The following is a 13336-nucleotide window of genomic DNA, read 5'->3' as shown; positions in this document are numbered from 1 at the left end:
CACAAAAGCACTTTACTGAATCTAGATTAGGTTAAAAGGGCAATATATGACTAAGAACATTGACCACTTTATTTTTCTACTTTATCCTCTTCTCCAAGGCTCCAAGAACAGAGTTTATTTTAACTCAGCCAGTAAACATCATAACAAACACCAATTATTATACATTCTCAGACCCAGGCACAAATAAAAATATTAACACGGCAAAAGAGAGCGATACTGTCAGAAGCACTTCAAATCACAGGAACACTGACACCATCTCAAAGCATTAAAACATATATTGTCTCTCACACACACGCTAGTATATCACTCAGAGGCGTCAGTCTTTCCATTTTAATTATGTTTTGGAGAATGAGAAGTGTACCCAGCAAATGTATATCCAGTGAACTTTTAAACCCTGTCACAAATGTATCTGTTTTCCCAGCACTAATGGGATTATTTGAACATGGTGGCAGCAACAAAAATGTGCGTGTGCAGTAAAAAGGGCTGACTGGGGGAAACTGAAGACAATTTGCTTGGTAGTATAATTGTTATGATAAACTAGGTAACTGTAAATTCTAATTTTGTGGCAATCTGTATGGATCAGATCAGGTGAAGATAAGTTAACAGTAATTTAGATCTTCAAGACAATTGACCTTCATGAAACAAGGGAGAAATTATTTAATAGTTAATGTTTTAATTGTATCCTAAAATCCATCTAGTACTTCAAAACAATATCATGTTTAAATTGAGCATTTTTATAGTTATCTATACAGGATGTTGAGAGTATAATATTATTACTATTATGAGCAAAGCAGCAATTGCAAACTGAATTTTGTTTGTTTCAGGCTTATTTCCTCAGATGTCAGTTTAGACGCAGGCTAATCAGTTTTTCTACATCTACACACACGTCATTGTAATCTTTCTTTCATATTTTGTGTTCATATAAACAAATTTTTTGATTTGACTTTTTTCTTGTTTTCTTTTTTTGACATAGTTTACCCTTTTTATCTCAATGACTTCATCTTATTTGTGAAGTTTATTGGAATCAGAGTCAGAGGAAAGCGAGATAGGAAAAACACATGATAATGGCTTTACTGTTGTTGTAATCTCTGGCTCAGAACGTGATTGTGGGCATTCTTGAAGTAGGCCCCTATGTAAATATTTTTCACAAAGTATTTGAATGTACAGCACACAAGCATGCACCACAAGCGGAGCGCTGTTTATAAAATCTCAGTAGAACCTTTCTTTTCATGTGAATTACAGGTGAGATGTAATCTGTTCACATTAGTGTGGACAGAGCCTAAATCCTAGATTAATGAGCTTCAGGAGCTCAAGGAGTTTTGTCTAAACAACAAAAAAAGAAAAACAAATGGAAACTTAAAAAAAAAAATAAGACCAAGCAACAAGATTTGCAGTTTTTTGGAAAATAGTTGACTCACATTTTGTCATGGTACAACCTCATACTCAATGTATTCACTGGGATTCATGTGGTAGACAAAACAGTACCTAATTGTGATGTGAAAGGAAGGTAATACATGTTTTCATCTTTATTTTCAAATAAGAACCAAAAAATTTTCATGTGCATATTTATTCAGCTCCCTTGAATCTCTACTTCATAGATTCAGGGGAGCTGAATCTATTTGTAGCTGGATGGTTTACTGCAGTTATAGCTAAAGGTCTTTTGGGGATATGTTTGTACCAGTTTTGGCCATTTAAAGGCTGAAATCTTTACCCATTTTATGCAAATGATCTCAAACTCAGTCTGGAGATCATCTGTGAACTTCAGTGTTCAAGTATTGACACCTATTGTCATTTGTATTTAGGTCTGGATTTTTGGTGTTCTATCACATGAATGTGCTTTTATCTAAATTTGATCTAAATTTGATCTACATTGTAGCTCTGGATGTATTCTTAGGGTCACCCTGCTGGTGAACCTAAGCCCCAATTTCAAGTCCTTTGCAACCTCTATCACATTTTTTTCTAGTATTACCCTGTATTTAGCTCATCTCCCCATAAATTCTGACCCACTTCCATTTAACTGTTGAAAAAAATATTCCCACAGCATGATGCTGCCACTACCATGTTTTATAGTTGGAATGGTGTATGCGTGGTGTAATCCATGTACTCACTTTGTTACACTTTGGTCTAATATAATTCAATTCAGTTTATTTGTATAGCGCAAATTCACAACACGTCATCTCAAGGCACTTTATAAAGTCAAGTCAATCGAATCATACAGATTTCAAGTTGGGTACATACATTCCAATTAATCCTAACTATCAAACAGTGCAGTCGGATCATTTAATCAAAGCACCTTGTTTATTTGGGTTTGTCCCCTATATGAGTTTTAGCAGGACTTATTAAGATTTTCTTTCAACAGCAGCTTTCTTCTTGTCAATCTTCTATAAAGGCCAGGTTTTACAAACAGTAAAAGGGTACTTGGGTTACGTTAGATTTAATTTAGGGTTGTTAGAGAAAAGGAGCCCCAAAAACAAGTACATATCACATTTTTCAGAAATTTTTTTGTAAAACATTTTGAAAACCATGCATCCCTTTCCTCACTCCTCCCAGTTACACACTACTTTGTACTGGTCACCTAAAATCCTAATGTGGCTTGTGGGTGTGGTCAGACCCTGAACAGTTGTGATGGATTGTTGAGTTACTAAAAGTACACAATCATTTTGTTAGAGGAGAAATCACTTTGATGAGCAAATGCTGTGCTGCTAATTGCTTAAGAAACGATACTAATATAGTTGGATATTGTGTTCTCCGTAAATAAAATTATTCTTAGTAAAGTTTTCAAATTTTATCAATTTAAAAAAAATGCAAGCAAATTCAAACAAACGGTATAAGCTTCTTATTTTGCTGCTTTTTACAGTAAAATCAAAATAATCAAGGTCCCTGTGATGCTTCAATATTTGGGCTTCAATCCTTAAATTGAATATTCCCTGGAAGAGTTTTTGGTTTGATTTTAGAGATCTTTGTGTGTTCTGTAGGTTAGGGCTTAACCAGGGCCTACACAGGGGAGGGTTGCTAGGCAACATGACCTGCCTTTTAATAACCGAGTCCATATTTTGGAATGTGCTTTATGACTTCACAGTTGTGTCACAACAAAACATTCTAACTTGACATTCTAATCTCTCAGAGAGTAACACGAAGCTACGATAGTTGAATCTTCCATTGCTTGTTGGTCAACTGATAGTCAGTGAAATCTACAAAAAACAAAGATGAACAAACAATCTAACAAGAAGTTTAAAGCCCCAGCCCGCAGAAGAATTAAAGGTAACTGAGTGCACGAGTTTCACTCAAGATGAACATGAGAATGTTCATGTTGTAGTTTTTAGAAAGAGATTTAAAGAGATTGCTGATTTAAAAAGTCAGTCAATGTTACAAACTAATCAGTTACAGTCAACTTATGCTTTTAATGTATTGTTAAGAGAGTAATAAGAGATAAGATAATAAGATAAGATAAGATAAGATAAGATAAGAGAGGGATAAGAGAGTTGAGGATTTCTGTTTATAAACTTTTTCTGGTGGGCAACATTGAGATGTCTGAATGTCTGATAGCTTCTCAAAGAAGCATGGATCTTGACAAAACTAAAATAATAGTTGAGCAGTTTCTGAAATAAAGTACCTGATGAGATATCAGTATGTGACGTAATCCAGAAATACTAAATATTTGACAAATTGCAAAACAAATCCCAATGTCTGTCACTCCAGAGAGCAAGAGACGTATGACACTACAGAGTCCAGAGTCTGTTGAGGACAGCAGACCAAAGAAAAGGAAAAGAGCTAAAAATGAGACTCCTAGAAAAAGGACCAGGGTCTCTGATGTGGCCAGACCCTCCACAAGCTGCCAGGATCAAATCAAGACAGTGATGAGAACAAAAAGGAAAATAACCAAAGAAGGACATTCACTGCCAGCCAAGAAGAAGAAGGGACTCCCAGAGCATATCCTAACTACAGAGTCATCTTCCTCCACAGTGGACATCACCACAGGTTGGATGTTTACAGATTCTTATTCATAAAAAAAGAGTTTTTACTTATTATACTTCACAATTATGTGCTACTTTGTGCTGTACATCACTTAAATTCCCATAAAACACATTGAAGTTAGTGACAGTATTTTGACAAAATGTTAAAAAGTTCAGTGTTAGGAATACTTTTTTAAGACACTGTAAGTCATTGTGGTTGTAAGTAAATGCTCATGTTGTTTCTATGGTGTTTTTTACAATTTTAGAGTCCAGCAGCTCCAGACTGGTAATTAACAGTACAGAAACAAGACATATAAGTGAGAGAAACCTGAAGAGGAAGGATGAGGACCTTAAAGAACCACCGAGAAGGAAGAAGATGAAGAAGATGGAGGCAGAAAAAGAGAGGGTAGATTCTCAAAAAGGTCAGAGTTTAAGTATTGATAGATTTTTAACAGAAACATTTATTATTAGACAAAACTAAGGTGTGGTGATAATTAGATCTGAAATAACACAAATGAACAGGGTTTTATTCTGATGTAAAATTCAAACATGTTCTTATGTGTTTAGCCGAGTTCTACAAAAAGTATATTGAGCTTTATAAACTGGGAGAAGGAGGCTTTGGATCTGTGTATGCAGGCTATCGAGAGAAGGATAAATTACCTGTAAGTGTTACTCACACACTTATGCACACACACACACACACACACACACACACATATAGTGTTCTATCCTGACAGGGACCTTGCACTGACTTCCAGTCATTGCTTTAGCCTAACCCTGACCCTTACCCTAAACCTAACCCATACCCCTTTACCCTAAACCTAACCCGTACCACTTTACCCTAAAACTAACCCGTACCACTTTACCCTAAACCTAACCCGTACCACTTTACCCTAAACCTAACCCGTACCACTTTACCCTAAACTCACCCTAACCCGTACCACTTTACCCTAAACTCACCCTAACCCGTACCACTTTACCCTAAACTCACCCTAACCCGTACCACTTTACCCTAAACCTAACCTAAACTCAATTCATACCTTAGTACTAAACCTAACCATTAACCTACATAACCCATTCCCCCGTGTGTGGATCAGGTAAAATGTCCACAATGGCAAATGTTTGGTCCCATTAGGGATTGATCTACACAATGTTATGTATACACACACACAGTCATTTTTTATTAGGATTCTGTGACGTTTTTATGACAAATAGTTTCCTTACTTATAGTCAGTAGGAATCGGAGTTTGTAGAAAAGGGATAAAATCCTCAGAGCGGTGGAAGGCTAATAGCTAGTCAGACTGACCCCTAGCAAACAGAAACGACTAAAACTGAAAATTTTCACATCTGTGAGGTACAAATCTATATTAGTGGAAGTTAACGATCTGCAGTTTCACTGTAGACTGTTGTTACTTTTAATGTTTACTCTACTAAACAATGTTCGTGTTAATACTCCAAAGCTAAATATAATCAAAGACGCCCACTGCATTATTCTGTTTGATCAGTTAGGACTCATCCGTCGAGAAGAGTGGGGTAAACTTTAGACTTTTTTAGAGCCTGTCAGTGGTGCAACAGCTACATTCCTAAGTTTGTCCAGGTCTCGCAGTTAATTGTTAATTGTGAAGCATTCCAGTAAACTCAAAGTCAGCTGATCTGATCTAGTCACAGCTGATGAGGCGGACTGATACACCCAGCAACCTCAACAAAGCTTAACTCTAGCTCAATAACACAAACCCTTTTCAGAGAACAATTACTGATAATAATATCACAGAATCTCACTTCAAAAAATGTAAAATACCCCTTTAAGGATATTTCCACACGAACATGCTAATTAAAGTCTTGTTGCTATTTTGTAGGTAGCTATCAAACATATCCTAAAACACAACGTGGTCCTCAAGCATAAGGTAAGTGAGCAACACCACCTGGGATTGGTTTTACTTCCTACTGGATTCCCAGAAGCATTCTGTGTTTTTCCTGTTTTTGGGATGTTTCAGGATGAGAATGACAGTGAGCTGGCCTTAGAGGTGGTTATCATGTTAAAACTGAGGACAGCAATAGTGGGGCAGCCCAGCATATTGTTCCTGCTGGACTGGTATGATCTGGACCAGGAGCTGATTTTAGTGATGGAGAGGCCCATCCCTGCTGAAGACCTCTCACAGTACCTTACAGACCACAGAGGTTCCCTAAAGGAGAAGGAGGCCAAGGTAAGCTGCTAGATGGAGTTTGGGTGTGTTTTATAGATAAAATGTGCTCTAATTTATTGTTTCTTCTACTGAATTTATTAAACTATATGAGAACTATGAAATGCAGTACTGTGCAAAAGTCTTCATACTCCACAAAACATTTAACATTTTTTCAGGTAACAGCCACAAACATCAATATATTCTATTGGGATTTTATTTGACAGACCAAGTGGGACATAATTCTGAACTGGAATGATAAGGGAAAACTGTTTTACATTTTTTTACAGACAAAAATCTAAAACGTCTGGCCAAAATGTGTATTGTGCCTAATTTACTCTGCTTCCCTTCAATAAAATCCAGTGCAATCAATTAAATATCACCTAAAAATGTATTTCTGCAGATAGGTCAGAAATCAAGTTTGCATCAAGTTTAATGCAGGCTTAGGTTCTAAAACTATATTCAAAGCTTTGAACATCGCACAAAGAGCAATGTTCTGCCCATCGTCTGACAATGGAAAAACTTTGCCACAACTTCATACCTACCAAGACATTATCATCTACCTAAAGTGACAGGCCGAATAAGAACAAAGGCAATCAGAAAAGCAGCGAGGAGGACTGTCGTAGCATCACAGATCACCAGCTCATAGTAGTGGAAGCATTATGCTGTGGGGATATTTTTCTACAGCAGGGACGAAGAAGCTGGAAGAAGATGAATGGAGCTAAATGCAAAGCAATCCTTGAAGAAAACCTGTTAGAGGCTGCACATGACTTGAGACTGGGGATGAGTATTGTCTTCAAGCAAGACAAAGACCTTAAACATACAGCCAGAGCTAGAATTGAATGGTATAGATAAAAGCATATTCATGTGTTAGAATAGCCTGAACAAAGTCCCAACCTAAATCCAATTAGGACATTTATAGTGAGACTGAAAACCACTGTTCACAGAGGCTCTCCATCCAGTGTCTGAGTTTAAGATATTTTTAAAGAAGGTTAGAAGATTTAGCAAAGCCTTTAGTCACTAGACAGAGCTGGTTTAGAAACACCTCAAAAGAGAAAGGTGGCTCCCAATAATATACATTGAAGTTTGTGGTTGTAACATGACAAAATGCAAAAAAGTTCAACATGTATGACGGCGAAAAACTTCAACATATATGACGGCTGTTTCAATACACTAATCTCTGCTGTTCTTGACTATGTTATAGATCATACTAAAACAGCTGGTGGAAGCTACGGTTCACCTTGAGTATGCAAACATCTTCCACAGGGACATTAAGGTGGACAATATATTGATTCAGAGCCGCTCAGAAGGTCCACGAGTCTATCTCATAGACTTTGGTTTAAGCTGCTTTGATGACAAAAAACAACATCAACTTTTCTGTGGTACGATTAGGCCTCAGATCCCACTTCTTTCTCATTAATCAATGCTGTTTTAAAACTCTTCTTTTTTCTCTTTCTGATTGTCTTATTTTTACGCATCTTAAAGGTGTTCCTGAAACCATGCCACATGACTGGTTCATTCACAACTGCTACATTGCTGGACCCACAACAGTCTGGCAGCTGGGAGTGGTCTTGTTTGAAATACTCCACAAGAAGCTATTCAAGACCACCAGCTTCCTTTCAAACAAGCTAAAGATCAGCAAAAGGCTATCCAAGAGTGAGCCAATCACTTGTCCACATATCTCACAGCACAAATAAATTTGCTCTGTTTCATTCTCTTTTATGACTGTCACTCCTTTCATTGTTGTTCTTTGCCCTCTGACCCTCCAGACTGCCAGGATTTTTTGACAAAGTGTCTGATGGTTGACGTCGAGGAGCGTCCCACCCTGGAAGAGCTACTGCATCACCCGTGGTTTTCATAAACTACACAAACAGACGAACACACACACAAACACACACATTGCATACCTCGCTTTTTGTCATTAATTCAGTCTAATTAGAGGTGGAGGATATGGCAGTGCTAAATACTGAAAGACTGGGGTTAGGGTTAAACTACGCAAAAGGGGTAATCTGGCTTCTGTCCGGGCACTCCAGTTTCCTCTAGATGAAACAAAATCAGTAAGATTAAGTGGAGATTTATAGGTCTGGTCCAGGTCCCTTGGTTTCTTCCCCTAATATAGAAATCTTCCATTTTAATATAATTGGTCATTTTTGGCTTTTCTCTGGGTGCTCCGGTTTCCTCTAGTTGAAACTAAATTTGTAAGATTAACTGGACATTTATGGGTCTGCTCCAGGTGCCTGAGTTTCTTCATTTAGTCCAGAAATCATCTATTTGATAATAACTGGTGATTTTTTTGGTTTTCTCCAGTTGCTCCGGTTTCCTCCTCTATTCAAATCAAAATCAGGAAGGTAAATTGGTGATTGGTGGATTTGCTTTGGGTGCTCCAGTTTCCTCCGCTAGTCTAGAAATCATCCATTTTATGATACCTGGTGAATTTTTGGCTTTTCGCCGGGTGCTCCGGTTTCCTCTATTTGAAACAACATTAGTAAGATAAATTGGTGATTGGTGGATTTGCTTCGGGTGCCCCAGTTTCCTTCTCTAGTCTAGAAATCATCCATTTTATAATAACTGGTGATTTGTTTTGGTTTTCTCCAGTTGCTCCAGTGTTCTCCTCTAGTCAAAACAAAATCAGTAACTTTAATTGGTTATTGGTGGGTTTGCTTTAGGCGCCCTGGTTTCCTTCTCTTTTTTCCCTCTAGTGTAGAAATTATGCTTTTTATAATAACTGGTGATTCTTTGGTTTTCTCCAGTTGCTCCGGTTTCCTCCTCTATTCAAAACATAATCAGTAAGGTATATTGGTGATTGGTGGATTTGCTTTGGGTGCTCCAATTTCCTCCTCTAATCTAGAAATCATCCATTTTATAATACCTGGTGATTTTTGGCTTTTCTCTGGGTGCTCCGGTATCCTCTTGTTGAAAACAAATTAGTAAGGTAAATTGGTGATTGGTGGATTTGCTTCAGGTGCCCCAGTTTCCTTCTCTAGTCTAGAAATCATCCATTTTATAATAACTGGTGTTTTTGTTTGGTTTTCTCCAGTTGCTCCAGTGTTCTCCTCTAGTCAACGCAAAATCAGTAACTTTAATTGGTGATTGGTGGGTTTGTTTTAGGTACCCTGGTTTCCTTCTCTTCATTTCCCTCTAGTGTAGAAATTATGCTTTTTATAATAACTGGTGATTTTTTGGATTCTCCAGTTGCTCTCTTGTTGCCATCGTTTCTGCTGTGGGTGCCGTGTTACACAGATTGGCTCTGTTGGGTTCTGTGGGTCTGTGAGGTTGGTTGTGCTGCTAGATGGGGCTGCTGTGAAGGCTTTCAGGTGACTACTTGGGGAGACACTGTTTTGCAGCTTCTTGTGGTTTATGGTTCACAGTCATTTCTGATTTGGATTTTTTTTGCTCTGCTGGATCTTCTGGGCTTCCTGCAGTGGGGTGTGCATCATGGTTGTTTAGTGAGCTTATCCAGGAGTTGGTCTGAACTTGTTGATTAGGTGCATCTTATATGTAGTGGTGGTTTGACCTGGTGGTGGTCATCTGTGTAACATTGGCAATGTTGGCTGGGTTGCAAAACTCAGCTTTTTGCAAGTCTTTGATTGTTGTATCTGCCCTCTAGATTCTGCACTGGGTTGGAATTGCTTTCACAGTTGCTGCTTGCATGGTGTGTAGGGGACCAACATTTTGGGATACCAATGCCTTTTTTATATTGGTGATTAGCTTCTTTGCCTTGTTGCAACAAGGACCAGGGGTCAAACCCCGGTCAGGGCTTTTCGGCTTGGGGTTTGCATGCTCTCTGGTTTACTTTTATGCATGTATTTATTTTTTCTGTATCTGTGAAGGTATGTGTATGTACATAAATGTGTATGCATGAATATATATCTCTGTGTATATAAATGTATGTTTTCTCCTTTCAGTTTGTCATTGTTGTTGCCATCATTGTCAGCCAACACCATCCAGCCGGTGATGTACTCTTGATGTTTTTTCCTGATTCCAGATCCTCCCCGACCCAGCATTTATGTGTGTATGTAACTCTTTCCTGTCCTCTCCACCCCCAGCCAGTCGAAGCAGACGGCTGCCCATCCTGAGCCTGGCTCTGCTAGAGGTTTTTTCCTGTAAAAAGGCTTTTCCTCTCCACTGTCGCCCTGTGCTTGCTCAGGATGGGGGATTGTATTGAAGTGAAAATTTGATGCAATCTGCTGGTTTCCTCCCCTCCGCAGAATCGCCACCTTAACGTGGTGGAGGGGTTTGAGTACCCACATGATACTAAGGTCTGTGTTGCCTGGGGCTTTGCCCTTTGGTGGCAAACTGGCTTCAGAGGAGGGGTCAAACCAAGAGCGATTCAAAGACCTTAATGCAGTGAGACCTTAGAAAATATATTCCAAATTCATCATCTTCTTGCAGTAAGGCCTGGAGAGAGAGCTTCCTGCTGGTCGAGCCTTGACTCCTGGGCCTTAGGGCGACAGTAAGTCCCAATTCGCATGGATCTACCACATGCAGGAAGGGACATTAAAATTGCCAGCTGAGTGGTAGGTGAGGGCAACAAGAACAAATTAAATATGCAACAGATTTAACTGATTGTGTGATACCAAATAATTTAAATGTAACCTAATACTGTTTTTTGTTTTTCTTTTCAGTGAAGATCCTGAGGCACAGATCTGCTAAGATGTCTCACTTCTGATTGCTCTTTGCTATGCCAGGGTTGCTGTTGAATTCAGTCAAGTCTGAACTGCCTCAGTGAGGGAAGCATCCTTTCTCCTGTGTATTATACCTAAAACAATCTTGTTCCTGAAGGTTTGCTCTTTATCCACCCTTGCTGGTACAACTACCAACTGTTGGGTTGTTGGATGTTTGTGTTGTTTCTGGCTAGCCTTTAATTTTGATATCTGTTAATGTTGCTGTTATTGTCCAGTGCAGCTAAAGTTCATTTGACATAATATTATTTTGTTGTATTTGTTTTATACCACAGTAATAAACACTACATTTGTTATTCATTAAATATAATTTTGATGAAGTTTAAATAAATTTGTTTTAGAGTTATTTTGTGAAAAACATCTTAGGATAATGCCATGTCTGCTTCTGCTTTACTTGACTTTAAGTTTTCCATTTATATATAAAGGCAAATATGGAAACCTAAAAATGCTTCTCAGTCCATATTAATTATCTTCAAGCCAGAATTGAATTTACCAGCAAATGTTACAGATAATTTATAAATGTCTGTTTTGTTTATGAACATGTGATATTTAGTTTAGCATTAAATCCAAGCAAACTGAATGATAAAGTGTGGGGGTTTTGGGTTGTCTGGGTAGGGATGGTGGCTTTCGGGCACAGGGGAACCAGATTCTGTTGGGCATAACTACCTTGGTACAACACCTGCCTGAACCATAAACCTAATTACTTCTCCTCAGTGGAGCATTCCCTCCATTTAAGTTTAAGCTCCCACTCCTAGTTTTCCAATTTCTTGCTAACAAATTGCATCAGTCTGAATTCATGAAGTGCTGAAATACAAACTTGATGCATTCATTCTATCATGGCAGCTTACCTTGAAGACGTGCTTTTCTTCTTTGAGGGAAGGAACTGACCTTTATTAGAAAAACTGGGAAATTACAACAAACAGTGCAACAAAACAAAAAACATTAATCTTTTTTATCAGTTATGTATAAAATGACGTGAAGAATTGTGTGAGGTCAGTTTTTAGGTAACAGATTTGAAAATCAATGGTTGGTATTAACAGAAAGAAGTTCTAATAAAGCTTTAGCTGCTAAGAATGATAACAGTTAATTAAGTGTATATGTTCATTTAGAAATGCCTAATACCTAGAACTACCGTGGTCTTCCAACCTTGAAGTTAAAGGGATCTGGTCGGGATCGGTGATGCTGCTATGAAATCATAATGAACCTAAATGGACTAACAGATCGTGTTCAGTCAGAGTAAAGTGGCCTGCTTTATGACTTAACATCATGGTGTCATATTCAGACTCATTTCTATTCTTACACGAGCCACCGGGTTTAGGAGAGAGTCCAGACCAAGCCTCCAAAGCAGTCAGAATGCGGGTTTTTCTGTCTGGAGGTTTGACCTGCCTTAGTGTCTTTAGCCAGGGGCTCTTTGCGTAGTCTCATGGTTAAGATCAGCTCCTGCTGTGTGAATGAAAGTCTGAAATGCATGGCTGGAGTTAAGCAAAAGCTATGCTCAATAATGATGGTCACTTTAGAGAGATAGGAGCTCCCTCTACTGGTCAACTCACCACTTACACGTGAGATACCCAATGAATCCTCTGAACCAAACAATGACTGATTTCATTCAGGCTATGACCAGTTTAGAAGCTGACCGGCTGACACCTGCCTCTCCTGGTGATTTCAGCAGTTATGATCTCATGTTAGAGGAACATCATTTTGTAAAGGGACTCACTTTGCTCAACTGAATTACTCAACTCTGCCCTCGTTGCTTTTTCATCTCTTCTCTGACCTTCACCTCCAAACGCTCCCTGTTTTTCAGCATCACATTTAAATCATAACCCCTCACAAACACACACACACAGACACACTCCTGTAGCATTTCTCTATTTCTAGCACTTACCCATTTCCACCAGCAGCTGCTTCATGACTTTAATGCAGTGTGAGGATGTATCTCCTCTGCCAGCCAGACACACTGTATTTTCCATTCATTACATTAAAGGGAAGGAAAATGCTTCTCTGTTTCACATTTTTCTCAAAGTGAGGGTGGAAAACACATTCACTCACATGTATAAATTATTTACACTTCTATCAGCATTAATGGACACATCAATTACGTTATGGGCACGATCTATAAGTTGTTTAGCAAATGGTCCCCCTCCCATAAAGAACAATGCCTTTATATATAATCAATCTAAGAAAATCTGAGATGTCACAAACTTCTCTAAAGTTTAGAGTATAGAGTAATTTGAGTTTAGGATGCTAAATGTAGCCTCAGTGTGAAAGAAACTGAAACTTTCCACCTATTGCCTTCACTCTGCCATAAATAACATCTTTTCTTCGCTTCTGTCCCTATGTCTTACACTTTCCTCAGAGTTACTCTCTTCAGTGAGCTCGCTCTCCTCCTCTCACCTGCTGACCTGCTGCTGTGATCTTTTCTCCCTTCTCTCTGGTGTTTCATTAATGCATGTTAAACAAACAGACATGTCAGGATCACTCAGTCACATGGCTCTGACAGAGAGACAAAATGTGAAAAAAAAAA

General features: G+C 38.5%; 1 protein-coding gene across 7 annotated transcripts; it reads left to right on the top strand.

Moving 5' to 3' along the window:
- Positions 1-209: 209 nt before the first annotated feature.
- LOC124884332 (serine/threonine-protein kinase pim-1-like) lies at positions 210-11370 on the top strand. Of its 7 annotated transcripts, XR_007042465.1 has the most exons (12): positions 214-3261; positions 3700-3978; positions 4220-4375; positions 4521-4615; positions 5810-5857; positions 5948-6157; positions 7338-7515; positions 7619-7789; positions 7903-7981; positions 10039-10145; positions 10526-10654; positions 10759-11365. XR_007042465.1 is itself a non-coding variant. In XM_047392288.1 (9 exons), the coding sequence occupies exons 1-9, from the start codon at positions 3207-3209 to the stop codon at positions 10097-10099; spliced, it is 1422 nt and encodes a 473-aa protein (XP_047248244.1). In that variant the 5' UTR covers positions 211-3206; the 3' UTR covers positions 10100-10330. The 7 variants fall into 7 exon arrangements, 3 of the variants coding, with proteins under 3 accessions (XP_047248244.1, XP_047248356.1, XP_047248509.1); XR_007042436.1 differs by having other exon boundaries at positions 210-3261; positions 5810-6157; positions 10526-10650; positions 10759-11370; XR_007042420.1 differs by having other exon boundaries at positions 210-3261; positions 5810-6157; positions 10759-11367.
- Positions 11371-13336: the final 1966 nt, after the last annotated feature.

The sequence above is a fragment of the Girardinichthys multiradiatus genome, chromosome 1, assembly GCF_021462225.1.
Source record: "Girardinichthys multiradiatus isolate DD_20200921_A chromosome 1, DD_fGirMul_XY1, whole genome shotgun sequence".
Lineage (NCBI taxonomy): Eukaryota > Metazoa > Chordata > Actinopteri > Cyprinodontiformes > Goodeidae > Girardinichthys > Girardinichthys multiradiatus.
This window is presented reverse-complemented; position numbering and strand designations above follow the sequence as displayed.